Source organism: Falco peregrinus, chromosome 12 (genome assembly GCF_023634155.1).
Source record: "Falco peregrinus isolate bFalPer1 chromosome 12, bFalPer1.pri, whole genome shotgun sequence".
NCBI classification, from domain to species: Eukaryota; Metazoa; Chordata; class Aves; order Falconiformes; family Falconidae; genus Falco; species Falco peregrinus.
In genome coordinates, this window is record NC_073732.1 from 790000 (window position 1) to 816500 (window position 26501).

At 60.7% G+C, this 26501-nt stretch overlaps 1 protein-coding gene across 1 annotated transcript; it reads right to left on the minus strand.

The window, feature by feature from the left end:
- Window positions 1-25892, minus strand: LOC101924892 (diacylglycerol kinase beta-like). Its single transcript, XM_055817423.1, has 25 exons — window positions 25680-25892; window positions 19257-19524; window positions 17116-17192; window positions 15620-15785; window positions 14581-14817; window positions 13674-13844; window positions 13235-13284; window positions 12562-12636; window positions 12333-12452; window positions 11213-11330; window positions 10933-11021; window positions 10386-10502; window positions 10149-10247; window positions 9921-10034; window positions 9750-9823; window positions 9547-9621; window positions 9373-9458; window positions 9075-9164; window positions 8454-8614; window positions 6868-6932; window positions 5770-5860; window positions 2805-3006; window positions 1181-1301; window positions 1030-1090; window positions 1-429 (listed from the first exon to the last, which is right to left on the minus strand). Exons 2-25 carry the CDS (start codon window positions 19321-19323, stop codon window positions 331-333), a joined length of 2625 nt encoding a protein of 874 aa, XP_055673398.1. The 5' UTR covers window positions 19324-19524; window positions 25680-25892; the 3' UTR covers window positions 1-330.
- Between the last annotated feature and the right edge of the window lie 609 nt (window positions 25893-26501).

Sequence of the window (26501 nt, forward strand, 5' to 3'; positions counted from 1 at the left end):
TGTCCTTCAAGAGGATTAAAAATAAATAAGTGAAGCTTGGCATTTTCCTAGGAGCACATTCATTTGCAGCTCTGCCGGGGTGGGCGGGGGTTACTTAAATAAAGGGAAAAAAAAGCCAGTCCTAGTGCTGCTCCAGGGAACACTCCCACTTGTCTGCCGGCCTTTGCCCAGAGCTTGTGGTGCTTGCGAAGGAGTCTCTGAGACCTGCCCAGGACAAATCATCCTCGCTGGGCTAGGGGGGTGTTTCCTCTCCCTGCCACAGAGTGGGGATTTGGGGATACCCCACAGCGGGCGGCTGTCCGGTCTGGGCCGCAGCTCCTCACACACTGCTTAATCTCGGGTTCGGTTTCTCCTCTTCAGGAAAAAGAAGCTGCTTTTCTGAGGGGGGCCCAGCAGCATCGGCACTTGGCTTTTATGTGTAATTTTGACCTAAAAAGTGAAAAACCCAGCTCAGTAAGGGGCTCTCAGGCTCTGAGCCCTCCTGGGCATCCCCCAGCCCAGGGACCCCGGGGAGCGACCTGAGCAAGCCAGGGGCAACTCAGCACCCAGCACCGGGGTGAGGAGCTGCTGCTGCCCCCCAGCCAGGTTGCTAAATGCTTTGCTGCACAGGAGTAACAGCTTCAGAATCACATCCAGGCAATGCTGGGATGGGCAGAGGATTTCTCCTCTGTGCAAACTGCCTGCTGGATGGTGGGGGACTCCCCTGCGGCCCCACCAGGAAGTGAGGCTGCTGCACCCACCCACCCGGCAAGGGAAAAGCATGTCCACGTCCCCACAGCTCCCATTATGGCTTGCCGTGAGCGCAGGGCCAGCACGGGCACAGACAGGAGTCACAGGTGGCTGAGCTCTGCGGCCACCCACCAACAAGCGCAGGAGCCTCCCTCCAGCTCTAGAGGCTTTGCTGCACTGCACGGGGAGCCGAGGCTGCCCACTGTGCCGGTGGCCCCTGCCTGCCCCATCCCGCTGTGCCGGTGGCCCCTGCCCACTCCGGCTGCCCGTGGCAGAGCCATCCCCTCCCTGGGGACTCACAGTGCAGGACGGCTGCATCCAGGGCTCCCCGTCCACCTGCATGGGCAGCAGTTTGGATGTCCTGCAAGATGCAAAGAGAGGGAACACAGGGTGACACAGGCGACAGCTTGCGCCATTGGGTCGGGTGCTCAACTGGGATGGGGACAAATACCTGATGGTGACGGATGAACACTGGGCCAGTCTCTTCCCAGCACTCTTCAGCCCCGTGTAGATCTGCCCCATCTCCATCGCACCCTCTAGCCCCACCACCTCCAGGAGGTGGTCGCTGAGGTCTGAAAGAGAGGGGTCTGAGTCAGTCCCCCCATCCCTAGGGATCCCCTGCCTTCCGTTGTCATCTGAAACATCAGGGCCAGCACACTGGGGCTGCTGTGGCACTGTGGGGATGTGTCCCAATGTTCCCCATACCCTGAGACCACCCAGCTGGGTGTTCGCAGCGTTGGGTAACGCTGCTGTCCAAAGTCTCTGGTGTAAAAATACTCCTGGTCTGAAACAGCACCTGGTCCTCCATGGCTGCAGGGTGGAAGCCTGGATCCCCCCACCCAGCCCTTCAACTGCTTGTTTGCAGTGTTGTATGAAACGGTGTCAGACACCCCCTCCTGCATGCCCTGGGGCACTGCAGCCCCCATGGGAGCCAGGATGCATGCTGGAACCCTCACCAGGAGGGATCTGCTCAAATCCCAGGATATCACTCCTTTTCCCAGCTCCTTCTGCTCTTCTGTGCTGTCAGCAAAGGCACCCAACAATGGGGCAACTCGCTCCATCTCTCACTCCCTTCAGGGTCCTCTTTCACCCCTGGTGGGAACCCCCCTCTGACCCCCTCCAACACCCTCCTACCTACCCACAAGTGGGGATGTGTCCAGGGGACTGACCCCACTGCCTCTCACCACATTTGGAACTGGTCTTTGCTCTGTCCCACTCCCTGCTGCCCATTCCCACAGGCTCACCCAGCGAGGGACAGCTGGTGACAGGCTCGGATGGCCGGTGACACCACCGTCCTGGCAGTCATGCAGCAGGGGGGCTGTTTCCTGCCCCAGCCCTGGGCTGCAGGAGGTGGCGACTGGAAAATACAGGCGCTTTTGCCTATTTTGCTGGCTGCTTTCTAACCCACCGCTCTCTGCTGGGGAACCCTGCCAGCACTTCAGGCTGCCTGCACCCTGCCTGTGCCAGTGGGGACGGCTCCGGCGGCTGCAGCAGTGGGTGCGAGGTGCTGGCCAGGGCACAGCATGGGTACTGTGCGCTTCCCAAAACCCCGCAGCCAGGCTGGCAGTGCTGTGGCGGAGTATGAGAAGATGCTTACAAAAGCCCTCAGTGCCAGCTCTGCAGCTCCGCTTCCGACTCCTCCCCTGCAGCAGCGGGCACCCGGCCCTACCGTGGCTGCCTGCCAGCCCGCGGGCACCGGGGCTGCCCAGCCCCATGCCTCCAGGTGACAGCTCCCAGCCGGGCACCCCCAAGCCGTGATCCCCAGAGGCCGGGGGGAGAGGTGGATGACAGGGCAGGGGAGCCACGTCCTCTCTGGCCACCATGGCACGGCATAACCAGCTCCAAAAAATCCAGTCCTAGGCCATACCCAGGTGGGCAGAGCTACCCTCCTTTGCCACCTTGGACAGGCTGTTGGGGTTACCCCGGCACCTCAAAAGACAGCGAGCCAACAGCAGCCCCTCCAGTGCTGTTGCTCTAGCACCACCTGCACAGAGCCACAGCCAGAAGTGGCATTTGCCCAGCTCCCCCGTGCTAACCTCGCACCCCCCCGCGCACTGCCAGGCCCCACTGCTCACCCTGCACGCAGAACTTGAGCTCCTTGGCATCAGTGACCACCGTGGCATGCTGCTTCTCCGGTGCTTTCTTGCCCAGCCTGCTGTAACCACGCTGCTTCTTGGTCTCGCCCCAGAGGTTGGAGCCTCCGTACATGCTGGGGATGTTGAGGACGGCGATGCCCTCCAGGGACGCGTTGCTCAGGTCTAGCAGGGTCCCATCGCACTGCCAGGCATACGGGCAGTGTCCGGCCATGAAGCTGGGGGGAGCTGGTGCCCAGCACCATGAAACCCAGACTCCTCTCCCTGCCTGTCCACCCAAGGAACGAAGGAACGGGGCTCCCCAAGCACAGCATGCCCAGAACAAACCTGCCCCAGGGTGGCACTGGCAGCCTGGGGGCAGCTGGTGCAGGAGGGGCAAACAAATACCACCCGGATTGGCTTTTCTAGGGCTGAAAACCACCACCTCGCCTTCCTTGCACTGCTTTCCCTGTTATTTCAATATGAATTTTACTACACATCTGAGATGGCAGGTTCAAAAAGCAAATTTCTATGAGACAGCAAAAAACCTTGGCTGGGCTCGGTGCTGTGACCCAAAATAGGAGGCAATACCACCTTGGCCCCACAGCAACCTCCATCCAAGCACCTCCAGCCCACGCTTCCCCACCTCCCCTTGTTCAAACCGACTCCAAAGAATCAGAAAGTTTGGCTGCCCAAAGGGCAACTCAAACCAGTTTGTCTTCAAGTGCAATTTGGAAACTAGAAATGAGGCTGGAAGGAAATGATAGGAAAGGTGTCAGAGGAAAAGCAGTCAGTTTTTAGAGAGAAAACCACAAGCCAACACACAGAACTGGTATCCCAGGCTTCACTGTCACACAGCCGGACTGCCCCACCTGAAAATTCCCTGTAAAAGGTAAAATATCCATTGTCTGTGGCTTTCCCACAGGAGTGGAAGCAGCAGCCATGGAAATGCATTGCTTAACTTCACATTTTCCCACTCTCACACTACCCAGATGACACTGGATCCCCTTTCTAGATACCTCTGGAGGAAGCAGCCACTTTCTTGTTCAACTGTATTTTTTCTAGAGCATTTGTATTTTCCTTTATGTATCGGCTCTCTACCTCCCATGCTATGCTTCAGCAAATGCCAGCGCATTTTTTGCCTTGGTGATGTGACAGCATTTATGCCCTCTCCTGCATCGTCGAGAGGAATGCAAATGGGCTGATGAACCCCTGCTGCTGTGCTGCTGCTTTGACTCCAGTTTTTTCCCTCTAGCAAAGAGCGAAGGTCTTGAGCTTACTTATAATACCCTCTGGGCAAGTGCTGAGCATGCTGGCTGCACCTATGTGGAGCTGGGTGTGCACACCAGCAAACATCTCTCTGCCTCCCCTGATGCTCCGAGACCTTATTTTTAGTCTTGCGTTGAAAGCAAAAGGCAGGAATGTTCTGCTTTGGGAGTGAAGAGCTGTCTAAAGCTTGTAAAGGATGTAAATCCTTTCACTCTCAATACATCTTAATGATATTATGATTTGTAGGAAGAGAAAAGACCTTAACGCTCTGTGCAGCAGATACCAAGCAAGAGGGCTCTGATTCCTCATGGGACAGACCACACATCCCAGGCCTGGCCGAGCTGAGCATCGCCCCCACCGCAGGCACCTTTGCCACCTGCCTGCGAGCAACCGGGTACCAACCCGCCGCGTTGGGATGAGAGCAAGTTGCTGCCTGGGGCTGCCGTTCTCCGGAGACGCTGCAGGAGCCCATTCCTGCCTGGGGTCGTGGGAGGTGGGCAGGACCACGGCTGCCCATACCTGCCCACGCACACGCGTGCAAGGAGCAGTTTCTCCCTGCGTAGCTCTCCCCTGTTAGTGTGCCAGTGAGCCACAATGGGCTCTTTGAGCAGGGGCAGCTGACAGCATGCTGGCAGCGATGCTGGAAGTAGAAATTTGCAGCTGGGGAAAAAGCAAATTCATTTCCAGGAGCTGTAGGGGAATGAGTGCCAATTTCCAAAACAAAACTGCCATTTCTTTGCAGGGCTGACAGTTGCCTGGGAGCTGAAGGGAGGACAGGCTGCCGCTTTCAACTTCAAATACAGCAGGATTAACGCTTTCCTGCCAGCACGGCACAGCTGTACCGACACACGCTCGGTGGGGAGCGTGCGGGCAGCGCGGGGGGCACCTCGCAAGCACCGGGGGCATCTCATGCCCATCACTGGCAGCGCTCAGTCCCATAGACATGGATTTTACCCACCCCAGGATGCTGGTGCATGGCTGGTGAAGGGATTGGGATGGCTGTGCCCCTGCTCCTGCCTCTTCCCACCCGCCATGAGGGCACAGCTGCCTCCTTTGGGCTTTGGGGAAGGCTGAAACTCGCCACCTCGAAACAGACTTCAAAGTCCCTCTGCCCACGGCTGCAGGCACCACACCACCAGCTCCCTGGGTTCTCTCCGCCTGCTGCCATCGACCCCGCACCCACCACCTGGTCCGACTCACACCAGCCCATCGCAGCAAGCCAGGTTTCTTCCCCTTGCCCTCAAGCCTAAGTTATAAAAGGGTCATTTATCCAGAGATAAGGAGGCGGAAGTTTGCAGCAAACCACTGCCCAAACCCCCCAGCGTGAGCGGAGAAATGACAGTGCTCTTAGCAACCGTGGGCCCTCCTCCCCACTCTAATTAAAGGCTGTTTCCATGTCATCCAACGAGGGCTGGGAGCAGAGTTTACACAGAGAATATTCCAGGCATGCTCTCAAATACAGCTGGAAGGGGGGAAAAAATACAGGGCTATTCTTCTGCCTGCAGCTGGCTGGCTTTGCAGCAAGTGCCACATGGTGGAAGAGTGGGTCCTGCCAGCCACTGCATCCTTCTGCCACCATCAGGGGTCAAAGCTGCCGCAGCACCCTCTCCCCAAACAGCCAAAAGGGGACCCATGGGTGACACCTCCCAAAAACCCTTTGTGCCCCAGCTGGAGCCAGGGACTACCCAGGGAAACCCACCTCCACCTCAACGTAGTCATGGAGCTTCTTGCAGGTGGCCGCAAAGGTCTCTGATGTCCCAAATTCGAAGTACCACAGCTTGTTCTTCATCCTGGGGCACAGAGATGTGTCAGCATCCCGCTCGGAAACAGCGCTTTGCCCCAGCTGCCCTCAGCACAGCCAGTGGCAGGATGGGCTGCCAGGGCCTTTCTGGAGCCATTGTGATGGTGACACAAACCATTGATGGGGACACAATTCATTGTGGAGGGAGACCACGGGTGTTATGGCCTCAGGGAGTGCGCGTGAGACAGGGGGTGGCTCAGGCAGACCTGGCTCTGACACCTTGCAGGGGGGAGGATGGGGGGGCTGGGTGCTCCCTTGGCATGGGAACGAGGTGTCTGCATCACCTCAGCAGAGCTGAACATGGGCTGTCATCTCCTGACAGGGCTACTGAGGACAGGGTACCCCACAGAGGGGATGTCGTCCCCCCCCCAGCACCCTACCAGGCAGCCCCTGAATCCTGTTCGCCCCCTGCATCAACCGCTGCACAGGCTTTGAGGGGGATCTGTAAGCTGAGGGGAGCTGAATGTCAGAGCAGAGTAAGACGCTTTCGTCCATTTGGGGTTTTTCTAGCAGGTATTTCTGAACATGAGGATGGGGGTCACAAGCCACAGCTCCTGCTGCCATCACACCACTTCCCTGTACCCCGAGCACAGTGGGAGCAAGCTGTGACCTGCTGCCTGCCCTGCCCTCACTGCCTGGCCTGCTCCTGCCGGTCCTGGAATTCAGTGCCGATTATAAAGCATGAATGAATGTAACTGGGTGTGCAGCCAAGTTCGAGCAGCCTGCCTCACTGCCTGGGGCCTGAGGCAGCACCCCCACCCCCCATGACGCCTGGCCCCCACCGCTCAGTCGTGCCCGGTGTGCCCCCTGCCCATCCCCTAAGGCTGGCCAAACACCGCACTGCCTCCGTGGGGCTGCTGCCAGTCCGGTGGGGAGGGGGCTGAGAGCAGCTCGGCGGGAGGGGAGCAGGCTCCAGCACGACCCCTCGGCACAGTGCACAACAGCAGCCGGCACCCCCCACACCCTGCTTTCGGGGGCACCACGGGCAGCCCTTACCTGCTGTTGAACTTCTCGGGGTGCTTTTCTCGCATTATGTGGAAACGGTGAGCAATGGAGGCATCCTGCAGGCAGAGGGAGCACAGAGATGTCGGTGGCACAGCAGAGAAACAGAAACCCCCCTCTGCACCCCATGGGCTTGTGCCAGGATACAGGGACTCAGCTCCTCGCCCTCGCTGCTGGCCCCCTGGCACAGAGGCAGAGCCCAGGGGCCATGCCAAGGCAGCCCTCAGCCAGGCTGCTTGCGAAGTGCTGAACGGGCTCATTAAGCGAGACATAATTAGTGCACCTCTTCCCTCTTCACAGGGGCTCCGCATGGAGGTGATGCTGAGGGAAAGAGGGAGGGTTACCAGCGGCGGGGCAGTGGGGCTGCAGAGATACCCCAGGACCCCGCACCCTGTCAGCTCCCCTGGCAGGATGGCAGCTCTCGTGAAACTCATTGCAACCTCTCCTGTGCAGGGTGGTGGGTGTTTTAAGCCTGACTTGGAAGCTGTCACCAAGTGCCATCTGCAGTGACATCCCCTGGCATTAGCAGGAGCTGATGTGAAACTAGAAGCATCCTGTAGTGCTGCCGGGTGGGTGACCCACACTGCGGTGGCACCACTCGGCACCCATGGCTCAGGACAAAAGTGCTGCAAGCCCCAGGGAAAAGAAGTGCTTCCCACTTTGCCGTTCCCCCAAAGCCCTGCTGCTCCTGGGACTGACCCCCAGCACTGGGGAAAACCCCTGTGGCACGGGGCAGCCAGCCTTGCCAGGCTCCCTAACCTCCCTGCATGAGGAAAACATGAGGGAACACAGGTCCCAGCACCGCAGCAGGGCTTTGCTGATGGGTGCCGTTTTGGCAAAACAATTCAGGTGGGGTGTTCAGCACACTCCCCCCGTCCCTGGGACCCCAAACTTCCCTGAACCCTGTTTAAGCTCCTCACACGCTTTCTCTTGCAACATTCCCAGCTGGGAAGAGAGAGCTTCCGTGCCTGTTTATGTACTTAAGTGCTGCCATTACAAATGACAATAAACCCAGAAGAATGACGCCAGGAGATGGAGGTAGGCTGGGAACATGAGCAAGAAAGAGCAGGGAGGGAGAGTCGCTGGCCTGGGCGACTCAAGCTCAAATGCAGTTTCACCGAATACGTAGAAAGGCTTTTATGGTCTGTGAGGAACTAGCCTTTGCTCCTGGGAATTAACATGGGGCTGGCTCGGAAGAGGTCTAAGGATGAGTCTAGGAGACAGAGAGGGCTGCAGGGGGCTGGCATCGCTTGAGTGCACCTGCTGGGCTGGATTGCTCCAGCCACTTCACAAAGCTGAGACATTTCCCACTGGCTGAGTGGGAAATGCCCCTGGCAATCTGCTGATCTGCGTGGGTTTGAGGCTGTGGCTGTGCTGTGGATCCAGGTGACAGTTCCTGTGCTCTGCTGGCCTCTGGAGCCCTTCCCTTTGCTTTGCTGTGGCTGGGAGGCTCCAGTGGGCATGGCATGGTCTGGGCACCAGTTACTAGCCCTCCGCTGTGCCACTCTCTCCAGCTAAAAACGTGTGTCCCCTGCACTCTGGGCTGCCCTCAAGACCCATCCCTGCCCCATGGTACTCACCACCCCGATGGAGAAGTAGTTGTTGATGATGGTGGATGGGACGGGGTCCCCATTGGTCTCTCTATCACTAGGAATGACATCTATCTGCCAGCGGTCCAGCATCACCTCTGTGCTGTGCTCAATATCTTTCAGGACCTTCATCAGGTTGCCTCCTTCATAGCCTGTAAGGAAAAGAAGGTGGGGTCAGAGAAGGATGAAGGAGGACGAAGGGGAGCGCAGCCATGTCACGTGGGGCCAGAGGCAGCTGGGTGCCAAGCATCTGGGGAGCCTGGGGCTGCAGCTATGGCACCAGCAAGATGCCCGGCTAGTCCTTGCAGCAGTGGCTGAGATTTCAGCTAACGGCACGGCTCTTGCAGATGAAGAAGGTTGTTGGGCAGCACCTAGCTGATGGGGGGTTAGAAAGCAGCAGCTGCTTTTTTTGGAAGGGGTTAGAGGCACCAGCACGAGGCACTAGGGCTGAGATGCAGCCCCCAGCCACATCTCAAGAGCAGAGGAGTCCTCCCTGCCCCAGGACAGCACCTACCCAGCCACCCCGCCCGTCCCCATGGCCAGCCCCCCCCCCCCCGCCGCCCCCCCCCCCCCCCCCCCCCCCCCTCCGTGGCGATGCTCGCCCAGCCTCACCTCCTCCCCATCGCAGGCACCGGGCCAGGTCATTGCCTGTTCCCAGAGGCAGGACAGCCACCGGCGGGTGCTTCACCAAGTTCGCCTTGTCTGCAGTTCAAGGGGAAAGAGAGTTTCGGGGCTGAAAGGGGTCATTCCCTGCTCCTCTCCATGTCCCTCCCTGGCTGGCAGCCTGGGGGTGATGCTGTTGGCAGGACCCCCCTCCTCACTCTTGCCAGAGGAATATGGGGAACCCATGGCAGATCACTGAGGATGTGGTGGACGATGCTCTGCAGGAGTGTGGCCACTCCTCACTCACCTATGCAGTCCAGGATCCAGCCCACTGTGCCGTCCCCTCCGCAGGCCAGGACGCGGAAATCTGGAGTGTCCCGAAAGAAGCTCAGCCTGGAGAAAGCCAGGAGAGACAGGGGGTGACGTGGGGGAAGAGGGGCTGGCAGGAGAGGGCAGAGGATTGGCCGTAGCATCTCCGTACCCCGGCGCCGGCCCACCACGGTCCAGGTTGTACACTTGGCGTGGGTTGAGCAGGTAGTGAAATTTCCGAAGGACCCTAGGAAAAGAAGGAGAGATGCTGCAGAGGGAGGTGAATCCCCATCTGGGAGAGGTGCTGGAGCAGCCCAATGGACCAGCAGCTCCCAACCCCAGGGGGATGCTCTCCCTGGGCAGGACCCCACCTACCGCTCCCCTTGCCTTCCTCCACTCTTGGGGTTCACAAGCACCAGGAGGGGGTGCGTCCCAGGCCGTGGGCTGATCTGGAGGGCAGAAAGCATGGCTGCAAATGCCTGGCCGCCGTGGGGCTTGGCATGCACCCGTGGCAGAGCTTGCCAGCAGCCCGGCATGGGAACTTACCTGCAGTCCTTGCCCATCCACCGTCATGGAGTTGAACTTGAAGCCCTGGCTGTCCTCAGGGCTGGTGCTGGCGGGGGAGTCGCTCTCTGATCTCCGGCAGTGGGACTGCCTGTCCTTTGGGGAGCAGAGGCACGGATGGGCACGCTCCCCTGAGAAGGGGAGGTGGGGTGGCTGCGGCGATGCCCTGCCGGGTCCCTGCCACTCGGCAGCAAGGATGGGGGCACTTACCAGGACAACGGGGCAGATGTAGGAAGGCAGCAAGATGTGATCCCGCAGCGGGCCCCCATCACACTCTGGCTTCACATGGGAGGCACATTTGTTGTGGAGCTGGAGAGGGCATGATGAAAGGACATTGGGTGGGGGACACCCCTGCATCCCCTATTCATGAGCCTCTCCTCCCCCAGGGCCGGCCATGTGGGGTGTGCCACAGAGCCCACCCCGGGCCCCCCGGGCCCGTATACTCACGGTGACTTGGCACCAGACGCAGTGCAGGCCAGTGATGCCCTGGTAGCACTTGATGCTCTTATGGCACCTGTCGCACTTGACAGGGGAATTGCCCTCGATCCAGGTGTGCTGCATCACCTGCAAGGCACAGTGTGGGGGGCACTGCGGGTGCAGCACCCACCGACCCTCCAGCATCTCCTCTCCGCTAAGGGCTGCCACTGTGATTTCGGAGAGTGGCTTACTGTGCAGGGATGCTGACTGATACAAACCAGCCCCCTGCATGGCTGCCTTCCCTCCTCGCTGCTCCATACGGCACAGCAGGGACACCCATCCCCCACCCGGAGCCATGGCAAACCTCGGGGCGTAGGGACGGGGCCTGCCCTGCCAGGCTCTGGGTGCTGCAATTGCCCACGAGCTACTGCCCAGGACCCAAAAGACAAATTGCAGGGGAAAAAGCCATGGGGGACCAGGGCAGGAGACTGAGGGCCAGCTGCTGCCAGTGGTGCTGCCTCTGAGAGGGCTTCATGGGAGACCCACCAGCTCAGAAACGCACTGGCTGCCTACTCACGCTCGCATTTCTCTTGGATTTCACGTAGGTGCTGATGCAGGAGGCAATATCTTTGGACACACACCTCTCATGGACGGTGTATTTGCAGACTGGTGGGAGAGAAGGTGGTGAACATCACTCCCCGGTACAGGCACTGCCCCCTCTCTGCTCCCCCTGCAGCACCCAGAGGGCTCAGCACCGATGGGGACCAGTCGCCTCTCCCTGGGGCACTGGGATGGGGCAGGAGCCACCGGCCCGGGGGTGCTACAGTCCGACAGTCCAGCATGTGTCCATGACTCACAGGAGCAGCAGAGGCCCTGCTTGCGGACCCCCAGCAGCATGGTGCGGCAGAAGTTGCAGTAGGCGGGTTTCTTGAAGTGCTTCAGCCTCCAGGCATGCTGCCCATCGTCCTTCACGTTCTGCAGGGCAGGAGAGGGGAGGACGAGGGGGGTCACTCCCCCACTGCTGGGGGTCCCAGCCCACTCAGCCCACCACTTTTATCAGCTCTTTGTCCCATAGAAGCCCCCACTGTGTATGTGGGAGTTTGCTCCCAGCAGGACTGTGAGTTCTCCTGCTCCCCTTCTCCCTGGTGTTTCCCTGAATACCACTGCTGCTGTACCCCCTACTCCCTGGGCATATCCGGCTCCTGGCACTCCTGGCACCAAGCTCCAGCTCCCCGTGGCTTCTTGGCACAGCTGCGCTGCAGGGATGCTCTGCTGGTGGCAGACGGGAAGGTGATTCCAGATCTGGGGCCAGGCCACCGCCACCATGGGGTGGCCAAAGCAGGCCTCTAACATCTGAGACCAGGCACAAATGCTTTGCAGGAGCCACTTGAAAACGCCAGAAAGCCTGCCACACCACCTCTCCATGGGAAGCAAACACCAAAATGGGCACCAGGAAGCAAAACCCCAGATTTTCCCTGCAAAGTATCAGCCAATGGCCAGGGATGCATCTCCATGAAATAAAGCCAAAAAAGGATGAGAAAACAACACAGGCAAATAAGGGGAGGGTCCCAAACCACCCCACCTCTGCTCTTTGAAGCTCATCCCAGGAGAGGAGCTGGCATTTTAGGTGCTCATCTTATTTTTTGATTAAATATTAATCAGAGTGTGGTACGATAGCAAGGAGCAAGCCCAGTCAGCTTGGGCACAGCAGCTGGCAATGACTGTAGCTCAAAACTGAGCTTGTGAAGCTTTGGGGGGTGAAGACTGGTCAGCAGAGGCAGGGCAGGGGTGTCTGGAGGGGCTGGGAGCCCAGGGGCCAGTGTGGGGCTGTGCAGCGCCAGATGGGTGCACAGCTGGGGGGAGGGTGCCCTCCCACGGCCCCTGCATGCCCTCCATCACCACCCTCCACTCCTGCTGACGCGGGCCCTGGGCTTTCCTCCCAGGGTGGCTGGATGCAGCCAAAACATGGGCACTCACCGTCTCCATTCCCAGGAGAACCAGCAAGGGGATGGTGGTCATGCCGCCCCGGATCCACTCCTCCAGTGTCACAGTCCCATCGTGGTCGTAGTCGATCTCCTCCATCATTGCCTTCAAGATCTGGAGAAGGGAGGAGACACAGTGACATGGCGATGCCACCCCCGCAAACCCCAGCTGCTGGCTCCGTCCAAGAGCCCCTGTGGCCCCCCCAGCTGCCCCCAGCACTCACCGGCTTCAGCTCCGTGGAGTCCCACTCCAGGTACTCGGCCACGTGCACCATCTGGTTAATGATACGATCCAGCTCCTGAGCACAGAAAGACAACGATCCCCAGTGCTTAGGGACAGCTTCAGGCACAAGCGGCATGTCCAGCCTCCAGCCCCCAAACTGGGGATGTACCAGGTCTGTGTCCCAGTATGCCCATGGCTGCCCTGGGCCCCCGCCTGCACAGGGGGCCAGCGACACCCCACTTCTTGGGGGGTGCTGGGAGCTGCTTTCTCCTCTGAAAATCTGCCAGAAAATCTGCAGTGCATTTTCCCTTGGAAAAACTGCTCTGATAAAAGAGATTTTTCTTTGCAATGGGTTTCAAGCAAAATACCCAAAGGACAAAGAAAAAACATCCCGGGGGAGAGGGTTGTGCACGATTTTTTCCTTTTCTGAAACACTGTGACCTGATGTAGAGCTACAGTTACTGGTGGGTGGATTTTTTCTAGCTGCTGCTGGATGCTGCATAGCTGGCATGTGTCCCCCAGCCCCATGGTCCAGCCCCACAGCAAATGCTGCTGCCTTCCTCCTCCCTTCCCATATTCCTGGCTAGCTGGGATCACTTTGCCAGGGGAGTGGGCACCCTGATGGGGGCCTGTGTGTGTCCGGCCCCAGCTTTCTCTCCCAAGAGAAGGCTTACCGAGCTGTCCAGGAGGCCATTTCCATCAGTATCATAGAGGCGAAACATAACTGGAGGGAGAAGAGAAGCCAGCTGCCAGTTAGAGCCCAGCACCGGGGCAGGTCGGGCAGCCTGCGTCCAGTACCGGGGCGGCGGGGGCTGTGGGATGGCAGCAGCGCTGTGCTGGCTCAGCCTGGGCAAGCTGTGACCCCAGCCCACACCGGGCTGCGGGGTGTCAGAGCAAAGCCATGGCCCCCCTGGCCGCCAGACCCAGGTACCGGCCGGCAGGAGCAGAGGGATGGCGCTGAGCATTTTTCCCAAGTGGTTTTAATGTTTCAGCATTAAAAAGTGAGCAGGAGCATCCAGCCCCACACCCCTCCTCGGGTGAAGCCCCCAGGCAACACCTCCAGCCACCGGTCCATCCCCCTGCCCCAGTCCCTGGCCCCAGGGTCCCACTTACACTCCAGCTTGTCCTCTGCCCGTCCCCTCTCCAGCAGGGACAGGTAGCAGACAATGTCCTTCAGGTGGACCACCTGGGCCAGGGGGATGGGGGGCAGTGGCGGGGTGGCTTTCAGGGAGCTGTGGCTCTTCCGCAGGCTGAAAGGTAACCTCTTCTCCACACTCCTCGTGCCTGTGAGGGATGAAGCCCATGCACAGGGCTGGCCATTTGGAACAGGAGCCGTCCCCAGCTGGGGCAGGGGGCTGGCAGCATGTGAACTCTGGGGCACGGACCCACTCAGCACGAGGTGTGTGCCATGGCAGGAGCAGGGCTGGGCACACAAGGGGACACAGGGCTGGGTGCCGTGGCAGGAGCAGGGCTGGGCACTGCCAGTCAGTTTCCCGGGGCACAGACTCCTGCATCTCCGGCACTGTGGGTGGGATGAGTGGTGGGAGCCCGCAGGGATGTGCCCTGTTGGGGACAAACGCCCACCCAGAGGAGTGAGAAGCTCGGCAGGCAGCAGGGCAGGTTGCTGGGGTGCCGGGGCAGCCCACGCTCACAGCCGCCCACGATGGCAGCCTTCGGCAGATGGCTGCTCCTGGCAGAGGGGCCCTTCGCAGTGCTCCCCTCGTCGGTGGCTGGCAGGAGCTGGGCCAGAGGCAGCAGTGACTCACTGCTCCAGTCCCCCCTCGCTGGGAGCTGCTGCCAGGTAATTAAGACATTGACTGGTGGGGGCTCTGCAGGATGGGATTGGCAGCTTAAGTTTGCAAAGCAAAGGTGTCAAGACACCAGGGACCTGCTGAGTTTGGAAGGTCACCGCCACCGCCCCAGGGACCTGACCAGCTGCACTGCCAGGAAACTGGGCAGCTTCAGCAAAGGGGAGGGCTTGTCACAGCCCGTGTCCCTGTGGAGCCCCAGCCAAGCTCACCTGGCGACTGAGGGCCGAGCAGGGACCCAGAGATCTTTGAAGAGCCTGAGGAGTTGTGAGCAGAAGGGGTGCCGGTGGTGGACTTCTGGGAGGATGACCTGGACCAGCTGGGGGAAGCGTTGGGGATCGATGCAGGGGTGAGGGATGCTGGCTGCAGCTCAGCTGCATTGCTGTGGCAGCTCTTGGGCTCAGGAGTGTGTCGTCCCAGGGCACTTAGAAGTGTTTTCCCATTGATCCCTGCAAAGCAGACATAAGCCCGTGGGCAGTGTGACGCCACGATGCCTGTACCCGGCAAGCCCCTTCCTCCAAGAAGCCCCTCTGGGTGCAGGTCACTCGCCCTGGGTCTTCCTTGCTATCCCCAAAGCAGGGTGGCATCTCAGCCCCAGGACTCTCTGAGGGGCACCGTGGGCCACCCACACCATCCTGCCTGGCCAGACGGCTCCCAGCAGCGCTCCTGCCCCTGGGTGCTGGCCGCCAGGCTGCTCGGGACCAGGCAGGGAGGATGTGGTCCCCAAGCAGCAGCCAGAGCCGCTCAGGAGCCCAGCAGGCAGCTGAGCAGCTGGGAAGGGCTCTCCCTTCTCCTCTGCAGTTTATGGTCCTTTCAGCAGATGTCTCCACACGCTGCGAATCCAGCCGGGCAGGGGCCCAGGGAGGCAGAAGCTGGGTGCCTGGCACACGTCCCCTGCTCCGGGTGCAGCTGCGCGCTTGGTGGCTGTCAGCATCGGTACTGGTGACAGGGGCACAGGCCACCTCAGTCTGGATGGAGATGCCAGCATCGAGTGACTTGGGCTCTGACCGCGCGGAGGAAAGGAGGGATCGGTCAGTGCCACGGTGCCCTGTGGGTCCCCGCGCAGGGAAAGCCCTCCCCTCCCTGGCGCAGCGCAGGGCCCCTGGGAGCCTATCCATCGGATAGGACAGAGCCCTGACGCCACCGCTGCAGGTGCCACCCCACAACCTCCATCCCCATGGGGCTGGTGTGGGAGCAAGCCCAACATGCCACAGTGTGCCCATCTGGGTGGCAGGGGCAGGGCTGGCTCACCGAGGGTGCTGAGCTGCGAGACACCGGGGCTCTGGCGCTGAGTCTCGGGGGAGGCTTGGCATATCTTACGCCTGAAGGAGGTGAAGAGGTGTTGGCAAAGCTCCTCAGGTACATCCACCTCCAGGTAGGTCTTCATGAAGAGGCAAAAGCCCTCATAGTCAATGGGCTGGGGAGAGGATAGAGGAGGAGGATGGAGGTGCCACAGGGGTGCAGAACTGCAGGCAGTGGGGTGGGTCCTGTGCCCTGGACCCCCCTCACCAGCTACATCAGCTGCAGAGCCCTCCCCAAAACCACCGGCTTCCCAAATCCCAGTGGGTGCCTGAAGGGAGTCAGAGGCAGCAAGGTCATAAATCCCCAGTGCCAGCTGGCTGCCAGGGACCAGCACGGCTGAGCCAGGCCAGCGGTGCTGGGAGCAGGGACAGGAGTCATGGGCAGCTGGGGTAGGAGCTGGGGGGGCTGCAGGGAGGGGCGCAGCCATGCTGGGACGGTGCTTGCTGGCAGCGGAGCAGCAGCTGGCCCACCTGCCCAGGGGTCTGCGGACCCCCGTACGGTGGGCAGCTCACTGGAGGGGCAGCAGGCTCTGACGGAGCCAGAGGCTCAGCTCGCAGAAGAAAATTGAGGAACTAAATACAGACTTTCTGCCACAGCCAAAGGAGGCTAGGGCTGCTGGAGGCAGGGGGCTGTAATGAGCTGTGCTCTGAAAGCCTCCTGCTCCCCAGGGGTGGAGCACAGAGCAGCGGGACCCTCCAGCCCACCCTCAGCCCCTGAGGGCTATCATCCTCCTGAGGTCTCCTCGCCTTCTCCTTCCCCACTGGCCTTCCCCATCGCATCGGGATGTTGCCTTCTGGGTGGCTTTAGTGGCGCCAGCTGCAGCAAGGGTCCCGCAGTGCCCTTGAATAGCAGGGTAGTTTTGCTGCCCCTCCTCACCATGTTCAGCCCACTGATTTTTCCTGTTTCGCCTCATTTCTAGTAATTATGGTCCCTGTGAAAGGCTCTGTCCTACTGGCACACTAATAGGTCTCTCTGAAAGGACCACTTGGAAAAAATAAGCCTTCCCCTGGCAAGAGCGGGAAGGCACAGGGCCTTCTCCCGTCCCCACGCTGGCAACAGCAAAATTGTCTGCTTTTGGAGGAAGAGAGAGTAAATCCCTCCTGGCTTCTGCCTGGCAAGGATATGCCCCAAAATGCTCAGAGTAAGGCAGCCTGCAGCCAGCCCCGATGGCAGCGTGGCCGTGGGGTGCTGGCAGCATCGGTGGGATGGGGTGGGATGGCTGTGCGGCCAGCCTGGCCCCCGGGGCGGCCAAGGGGATGCGGCTGGGCTTCCCACACAGGGGGAGCATCTTTCCCAGTCCTGGGAGCAGGACTGTGGGGAGAGGCAGGGGGGCAGACAGAGCAGACCTGTCTTCTCCCAGCCGCTCTTAGCTGGGGGAGCTGGGCTGGGGGAGCTGGCGGGGGGGCCAGCAGCGTGGGGGGAGGCTGGAGGGTACAGGGCCATACCTGTTCAGGGTTGTACCTCGAGAGGACGCCGTCCCCGTGGAACTCCTCCAGGACGTCCTTGAGCTTCTTGGTGGAGTCTAGGGAGACAAAGGCATCTCGCTGAGCATGGTGCTGGCGAGCCCCCTTCGCCATTAGACCACCAGCAGGATGGTAGAGACAAGTTTATCTGCTAGATATACAATTTCTGGTTCATTCCATGCCTGAGAAGGGGCCATCCACGCCCTGCTTTCCCCCACACCCTAGAGGGTAGGGCACATATGTAAAGCTGGCCACCAGGGATAGGCTCTCTTCCTCCTACCTGTATGAAAATAAATGCAGACCCAGAGGGAAGCCGAGGTGCTGGGCAAGGAAAGCCCAGCCTGCTCCCCAGTCCCAGCTGCTCCAGGGGCGATGCTGGGCACAGAGCTTGGCCGTGCCTGCCCCGGCCCCTCTGCACAGGCTTGGGGTGGCTGCCCCCACACTTAGAGCTGGTGCCTGCTGGCAATTACTTGGCAGCCCGAGCCATCCCCGGAGCCTGCCCTGGGCTGCCCATTGATATCTCCAGGAGGTGCCAGGAGGGACAAAGAATGGTATTGCTCCGTGCAAACTTTCACACAAACAGTAAATGGCCTGTGAGTTTCCCTGGCTGGGTGTCCTCTGGGCCGGAGGGACATCAGTCCTTCCAAAATTGAGAAATAAGGGAAAAATGGAAAACAAGATCAAAGGGAGGTAACGTTAAGCCCTAACCTTCAGACACATACCTATGGGCATGCCCATTTAAAAAGCTCTCAGACGCATCAGCCCTGTTAATTACCATGAAATCCTCTCCCCAAGTCAGGGATTGTGCTGGCTCCTGCTCCCCCCAGCCCTCCACGGGGGATGGAGCTCGGTGCGGGACCACAACTGTCTGTGGTGCCTCAGGCAGGTCTGGGGCTGGCAGAGCACAAGCAGGGGCCAGTGTGCACTAGAGGAGGGGGCTCCTGGCCCATACTGGGATCTGTGGGAGGATCCCCAGCCCAGTGCCAGGCCACCCTCCCGGGGAGGAGGGCAGCTGACCACACTGTAGCCTTGCTCGCTACACTTTGATCAACGAAATGAAGATGCTGTATGGGTTCTGAGCTTAGCATTACAGATGGCGTTTTATGGTCTGTGATTTAAGAAAGCGTTCTCTGGAAAGGCAGGACGAGACACAGACAGCGACGCTGCACACACACGTCTGCCCACAGCCCTGCCTGCCCCTGCCTGGGATGTCTGGCAGGTGGGCAGGGGGCTGGGGGCTGCTTGCACTGGGCTCTTTGGATTGGGAGACTGTGCCTTCCCGTGCTGTCAGCCTTGACCCGATTTGCCTCATCCCTACGACGCACAGCAGCCCTGAGGACAGCCCTGGGGGGCTCATGGGTTCCCCTTTGCCTCCCAGTTCTATCCCGCACAGCCACAGGAGCCTGCTGACCCTGGAGCCGTGCCACCCCTGCAAAGCAATGCCCCTGAGATTTTACACCTGTTCTCCCTTCATCCCACAGTTCCAGCTGGGCTTTCCTGTCCATCCTGCCCTGCTGTCAGCACCTCCCCAGGCTGCACACACTGCAATGAGCACATCTGCACACCAGCTCTCCAGCAGGCAGGACCTTAAGGACCTTGTTTCGGACCCCTGGGCTTTGCCCAGGCACCCTCCCCAGCTGCTTGCAGCCCCAGGATCCCACAGCACCACTGCCAACACGCTCTCCTCAGCAGGAGCCACAGGAGAGAGTTGCTCTGCAAAAGCACTAAGCAAAATTACCGCAGAGGGTTGGCAACCCAAGGCGGGCTGTGGAGCAGCTCCGCATGTTTAGGAAAAGCCAGTCTGCTTTCCTCGTTGGCATTTCACTTCACTAACGAACGTGGGAGCAGCCGCCTTCAGAGGGACTGAGCCGCGCTCACGTGTGCGTTCCCCAAAGCAGGAGAGCTTCTGCTCAGCTAAATCCTCCCAGGCATGCGCTGCTCTGCTGTGCCCCACCAGCCGACGCTGGGGGTCAGGGATCTTCCCAGCCTCTGCATCCAAAATCTAAGAAGTCATCTACTCCTCCAGGAGGATGCCAAGGACCTGTAGGACACCACTCCAGCACAGACCAACAGGACTTTTAAACCCCCTGTCCCTATGCCAGGGGGATGCGCAGAGTACTCACAGTCTGTGTACTGCTGGAGCTGGGCAAACTCAGCAGGGCTGAGCGAGATCCACCCGCCATCGCTCATCTTCGTGTGGCAGAGCCCACTCGGTGGGGCCACGAGCCGCTGCACCCACCGTGCCGGGCTCGGTGCCACAGGTCCGGGCCGGCTGCTTGGTCACATTGTCCCCGCAGGGGACATGGGGAGCTCTCGGCTGGCTGGCATCATCCTGCTGAGCCCGTGGGCAGCACACCCCGGAGCCTCAGAGCACCGTCAGCACCTTCCTCCCTGCAGCGGGGAGAGAAAGAGGAGGGGGTCAGCAGTGCCCTGCGCAGGGCAGGCAGAGGTTGGCTCCTGCCCGCACAGGCTGCCCGCTGCGATCCCCTGGGGCAGAGCTGCCTGCGGCAGGGGTGCTCGGTGGGGCTGTAGCAGAGGGTACGTGAGCTGGGACATTAATGGGGTGCAAGGGTGCTTTCCCAGCTGCGGAGGGCCCCTGCCGCGGATGTGGGGGACCCCTGCTCCAGGTGCCCTCCAGGAATGGAGAAGGGAGCGGTGGGCTACAGCGTGGGGCTGGCAGAAAGGCGGGCGAGTGCAAGGAGGGACACGGGGCACCTCGGTACATGGCTGTCCCTGGGGGAGCCCCTCTGCCATGGAGCCCAGTGCAGTGCCACCCACAGTGGCCACAGCTCCCAGCAGCCAGAGGAAGCATCTCAACAGAGGCAAGGCAAACGCCATGGGCAGGGGAAGGAGCTTGTCGCCTTATTTACCCCCAGCATTTTCCAGGGGAACCCAGCATGGTAGGAGCAGAAAGAAGGACACAATTAATTAGAGAAGACAGTGCCTGGAGGCAGGGGATCAGAACAAGTGGAAAATCTCAGCTCATGCCTCCATCTCCGAAGCTGGCAGTGACCTTTAGCTGGCTCTGCTGCCGAGAACCATTGTAAATGAAAATCTACGTTCAAAATTGGGTGAGAGGGAAAAGCCTGCACCACAGAAGAAGCGTCAGAGGGCCCCCAACCAAGTGGCCCTCTCCAACCCATCCATTTGCAGACTTCAAAGTTTATTAGCTTTTCCATTTAACCAGATCAGTCACAGGGAAAGGGCAGCATCCTGAGGAGGTGGTTGTTCTTCAAGGAGGAGAGGAGAACAATTTGATCTCGATTTGAGGGCTGTCCCCCTGCTAAATGTTGGCTCCTGGTTTCCACCAGCCTGACAATAAAGTGGAGCAAGGGCGAGCTGGGAAAGGCCACACGACTTAGGGTGATGCTTGGGGAGCACCCGCACCCCCCAAAAGGCTGGCTGGGCTGCCCACTGCACCTTTTCATTCACAGGCAAATGTATTTGATTAAGGTGAGTGAGTCATTTTGGGGAGCTGCCAGGTCCCACGTGCCACACCAACCCCAGCTGGCGATCCTAGGGACATTCACATATGGGGCACGCTGGGGGCAGGCACTTAACCTCAGGATTTCCCCCCGCAGCAGTCCCTGGGACAGACCTTCACCCCAGCCACACAGGGCAGCCCCAGTGTCAGGAAGGAGACATGACCACCTTCACGAGGCTTTTGGGATGCGATCAGGGCAGCACTGCTGCTTGGTCTCCAGCAAAACTGACTTTCTTTGCTCACGTTATTTTGGCTTTAACTCCAGCCACTGCAAGTAGTCCAGGGTGAGACACGGCCCAAGGGCAAAGCCCCGTGTTGGCGGGGAGGGGAGTGCTACAGACCTCCCCTTGGAGCTACGGGGAAGACTGTGACCCCTGAGGGAGCAGCACAGGGCTGAGCACCCACCCAGATGGCTTCTGGGGCAGGGGTGCCAGCCACGGGGAGCGACTGCACATCTGGAGAGAAGCCCACCAAACCCCGGGCACATGTTTGCTGGAGCTAAATGACACAGCTGTGCTTAGCCCTGCCCAGCCCTTTCCTCCCAAGAGCAGTGGGACCTGCAGCTCCAAACACCCTGATTCACCGCCGGGAGCTGCTCCAGCCCTGTGCCTTGCAGGCCTGGCTGGTGGGCAGGGGGATTTGCTTCATGGCAAATTCTGTTGGGTATGAAGCCATGCCCTGCCGGGATGCTGCTGCCCAAGGATGTTCTCAGAGAGCTGGGCAGATGATGCTGCCTAGAAAAGCTCCTGCCTCTCTTGCCCAGGGCTCTCCCTTCCCTCTGCTAGCAGGAGACGGTCCCGGGGGACACAGTTGCTGGGGCTCTTGTCCTTGACAAGCCCACCCCATGACCTGGGGCTTCTTGGCTGCAGCACAACATGGCCCCAAGGCTACCAGGAGCACAGTGAGGGCTGAGCTGGCAGGGACTTGGGGACCCCCCCGAGACGCTTCTGCTTCTCCTGCCCAGGGCAGCAGGGGCACAGCTGCCACAGGGCTGTGGGGGATGATGCCATGTGCCCACACCGCTCTGCCCTTAGGACACTCGTGTGGGGCAACATGCGATTCTGAGGGAAATGTCACCTCCCCACACTCGCCAGGGCCCTGCCCACCCCCTGGCAGCTAGCCTCCAACCTGCAGCTGTTCTAGCTCGTCCCAGCAGCTCTTTGTCCCCATGCCACCAACTGGGGACAGGCTGGACACAACAGTTTTAGGGCTAGGAAAAAAAACACCCAACCTCTTCCCACACTGTCGTCGGTTTTCTGGGGATGTTCATCTCAGTGAAAGCACAAGCAGGAGTATGGTGTTTGCACCTTTCCAGGGTGAAGGGTTTGTCCGAAGGTATCTCTGAGGCTGGTCCAAAAGAACTCAGCCTGCAAGAAACCCTCCAGGAGTGCATGCAGGCTTTCTGTTTTCTGGCAAACAAGCTGTTTGGTTTGACCAGAACCCATTTTTTTATCCAAAATTATACAAGGAGAGGCTGAGAGAGCAGAGCTAGCTCAGCCTGCAAAAGAAAAGGCGAAGGGGGGAACCTGGCTGGTTCCAGATGCTTGAAGGAGTTTGGGTGCACTGAGTCCTCCCGCGATGGATGGCAGGAAAAACATCCCTTGCTTCTTTTAACAGTGGGTTACAGGGTGGCATGAAGCAATGGAAGGAAAGCAAAGTGGAGCTAATTGGGCTATCCCAAGGGGCTTTCCCCCAGCAATTGCTGGAATAACAAATGCCACTTCTGGCATGTCAGCCTTGGATTTCAGGAAGGGCAGGAAAAAGCCTCCTTAGGAATCCAGCTGCTGCTCGTTTGGCCGCCCTCTGAATTGTCAGTGGCAAATTATGTTCTATTAAATCAAATTTGCCTCTCTCTAAAAATAGCTCCCCTACTAGTGTTACAAATGACACTGGATTACCCTGCCTGAAAGCATTTATTGGGACACAGCCCCTCTCCCACTCCTCGCTCCATGCCTGCCAGCCGCGTGTGTGGGTTTTGCCATTCTGCCGGCACCAGTGGCACGGTGTGACTCAAGGCAGCTGAAGTGGCCGGGGGAGGATGGAGGAAGGGAGCCAGGAAGGCTCTGAGCACCTCCCAAACCCTCCCGGGGGATTAGCTGGTGCTGGAGCCCTCAGGAAGCCCTTGCACAGAGCACCCTGCCAGCCCCAGGGCTGGGCGCAGGAGCTGGGTGAGGGGCAATGCAGGGGGCATCGCGGGGAGCATCACTGGGTGCAGGCAGAGGTGCAGCTTGGTGGGAGCCAGGGCCCAGCCATGTAGGGCCTGAAAAGCTTACGTCAACAAGGGGGATGCCAGGCTGAAGCTGGCAATGAGCCAGTCCCCGCCAGTGAGCGGGGCCCATGCAGGCAGCCTAAGCCGTGGGCAGCCAGTATGTATTGGTATCCATGAGAAAGGGCTGCACACAGGCAACCCCAGTGTCTGGGGCTGGGGGCTCCTGGCAGCAGCGATGGGAGGGCAGAGGAGCTGTTTTTCCAGCCAGTCACCCCTGCCCACGAGCCTCCTCGCCAGCCCCTGGCCACCCAGTGCTGCCGAGGACGGAGGACTCGGCTCCTGGGCTGCTCCCTTGGTACACAGCACAGCGCCACGGGGCTCACGATAGGTTTGGGAGGGCTTGTTCCACTGGCACCCACCTGCCCTCTCCAGAACCAGAGCTAGTGATGGAGACCTAATTCTGTCCAAGCTGAGGCAGAGCAACCGTGGGCAGCAGGACAGCAGCCTCCAGGTGCCGGCAGAAGAGCACTGGCAGAGCCTTCAGCCGCCTCCGCGGGGGCAGGCAGATGGGGCTGGAAGCGCTTGTCCTGCCCACAGGAGATTTCTGCTTCAGGTGCGTTGGCTCCTTGAGCTTCAGGAGACCACACGAGGAGGGAAAGCTCCCGCTGTGCATACACACGCTTGCACGTGTGGAGGCTGTAGCTTTCCAACAGCAGCAGGGCACGGCACGGCCTGAAGCTGGGCTATTCCCTGCATCCCTGGCTGGGCTGGCTGAAAACCACAGGCACTCACAGCATCTTCTCCCGAGGCAGAAGCTCGGTGGGTCCCTGCAGGAATGGCATTTTTCCAGCCCATCTTTTGGAAAGATCAGCCTATTTTTGTGTTGGACTGGGGAGAGGCCCCTGAGGCGGTGCGTGGAGTGTAAATCCCTCCTGTCCCAGTGCAGCAAACAAACCCCAACCAAGTCACGCTCAAACTATTTTCTGCAGTGACAGGATAACACACTTCTCTGCATTTTGTCAGCCTGAGAGGACACTCGGGATCCGCTTTTTCCATACTCCCTGCCTGTTGCTCTCTACACATTCCCTCAGCCCTTTGCCCACCCACACAGGGACAGGCACGCTGTCCAGGTACCCTGCATCAGCTTTGCTTTGGGTGCTGAGCACCCTCACGTTCTGTCAGGGGTGCCCAGAGCACCCGGGAGGGCAGCTGCCTGTAAGCCCACAGCCACCAGCTCCGAGCACCTCTGGTGGGAGAGGGGGTGCTCCTTCCCACCTGGGGTAGCTGCCCTTCAGTGCGCTGTGCCAGCTGCCTGCTCCCCTGCCTTCGGCACCGGTCCAGCAAACACAGAGGCAGTTCTTGGTGCACAACCCCAAAACTGCATGTGCACACATCTGCCCGGAGCACCTTGCTGGGCCTCCGCACCCGCTCCTGGCTGCAGGACATCCTTCCCCGGCAGCTTTAAAGCAGGTGAGCAGTGTTTCGGTAAGAGATGCTCCCCTCTCCCCAACCACTGTGTTAGAGAACGGGCAAAGCCGGGCAGAAGAGTCTTCTGCCGTCACTTTGACCAGGTCTTGTGTGGTGGGTGCTTGCTCCCACGCTGTCGGGCAGCGACTGAGGAAGAGGAGGGTGACTGTGGCTGGCCCTCCGGCCCCAGGGCCGGGCTGCAGATGTACAGACTCCCAACCAGGAGCTGGGCCACATGGGGACAACGAGGACCCAGCACAGCTCCCCCCCCCCATCAGCCTGCCAGGGCCAAGACAGCTCAGCTCACACCCTAGGGACACCAAAGACTTCCTGACTTACTACTGTTGCCTTTCTAGAGAATAATTTTGCTGGCCGAGTTCGGAACGGACTGTCTCCAAGCAGGATGCCTTTTGAGCGAGACCCATCCCCTCTCCAGTTCCCCTGCAGGTCCCAGCCAGACCAGAGCTCGTCCCATGGACAAGCCCCTTCCCACGCCAGATGGGGAGGCTGGGATCCTCCCCGGGATCCTCCCGGCTGCATCACCTCACACCAACAAACCCAGGGCTTCCTGCTGCGGCCCGGGGCAGCCCTGGCTCTGTCGCTGCAGGAACCCCGTGGCAGCGAGTCCCACGGGTGAACTGAACCTCGCGTGGGACGAAGCTGCTTTGCGGTGGCTTTGCAATACGCTCTGCTCCCCTGCCGCCCCCCAGCACACCCTGGAGAACAAGCTGCAGGCAGCCTCCCCCGGCGGGCCAGGGTGGTGAACCCCGCCTCGGCGCCCTGTCGGACCCCAGACCCGCGACCCCCCGCAGCCAACGGCCCCGGCAGCTCCCTCCCCCCGGGGGCACCGAGGAGCTTTCCCAGCCTGGCCATGCGGCGCGGCTGCCCGGGCAGCCCCTGCCCACCCGAAGGGCGTGCGGTTCTACAGCAGAGACCGACACACGCTGAGACCGACACACGCTGAGACACCAGTGGTGACCGCGTAGCCTCCCCGGGCTGCCTTACCGGCTCGGTGGCAGCCATCTTCTCCGCCCTGGGGGACAAGGGGATGCTGCCCCGTCCTTCCCGACCCTTAGGGCGGCTTTTCCCGAGGACCGAGCTCCCCGCCCGGGCTCCCGCAGCCCCCGGCTCTCGCCGCTGCCCCGCTCCGCACCCCCAGGCCCCGGCCCGGCGGCGGCCCGGCCGCGGGGGCTCCGAAGGCACCGGCCCGGGGCGGGGGCGGGGGACGCCGCCGGGGCGGGAGGTGGCGGCTGGGCGAGCGGCGGTCCCGCGCGGGTCGGGGCGTTTGCCCACGGCTGGAAAGGGCGAGCCCACGGCGGGTACCCGGGCCCCCCCTCCCCCTCTCGCTCGCCGCAGCCCCGCGTCCCCCCGCCGCTGCCCCCTTACTTGGCGGCGGCAGCGCGGTGCCATCGGCGGCGGGACGGCGGGGCCGGGCAGGTGGCTCCCGCGGCTCCGGGGCTGCCGACGGCCGGCCTAGCTGGGCAGCCCGGCGGCTCCCGCTCTCTCGGCGGGGCGAAAGGATGCGAACGGGCCCGGCCCGCTCCGCTCCGCCCCGGCCCGCCCCGCCCGCCTCCGCCGGCACCGGCGGGCAGCCGAGGGGGGAGGGGCTGGAGGGAAGAGCCCGGCGGCCCGACCGCGCCCCCGCCCCGCCCCGCCCCGCCCGCCCGGGCAGCGCCGTGGCGGGAGCAGCCGGGCTGCGGGGCACCGCGAGCCGCCCTCCCGCGATAAAACTCATTTATTATGAATTCCCACACACCCTCCCCCACAGCGGCAGGACTTCCCCCACCGGTCCCGCACCCTGCTCCGCAGCCCCGCCGCTCCCCGTCCCCATCCCCCGTCCCTGCTCCCGTCCCCGTCCCTATCCCCGCCCCCATCCCCGTCCCCATCCCTGCCCGCTCTCCTCCCTGGGGCTTTGCACCCCCACCCCACCCCGCACCTCGGTCTCTCCTGCTCCTGAGCGGTTTCACCCGTGGCAGAGGTTGCTCTTTCCTAAGGAACGGAACAAACCACCAAAAACAAACAAACAAAAAAATGCCAAAACAGATAAAAAGCATTTTTATTTTCTTTCCATGACGCGTACGCCTGCCTGCTCGGGGTTGACACTATTTCAGGCATGTCTATTATTTATGTTTCACTATATTTATATTAATTAGAGACGCCATCAATGTACGTAGTTCTCCAACTTCAAAAAAAGCAGAAGGGGACTGA

What these genes read in the sequence shown, in the direction of transcription:
- LOC101924892 (XM_055817423.1), bottom strand. Translation starts at nt 19,323, where the DNA reads ATGAGCGATGGCGGGTGGATCTCGCTCAGCCCTGCTGAGTTTGCCCAG. An exon ending in ATGACTACGTTGAGGTGGAG is followed by an intron (nt 3,007 to 5,769) that starts GTGGGTTTCCCT and finishes TATGCCTGGCAG; the next exon opens with TGCGATGGGACCCTGCTAGA. An exon ending in GCTCAAGTTCTGCGTGCAGG is followed by an intron (nt 1,302 to 2,804) that starts GTGAGCAGTGGG and finishes CCTCTCTTTCAG; the next exon opens with ACCTCAGCGACCACCTCCTG.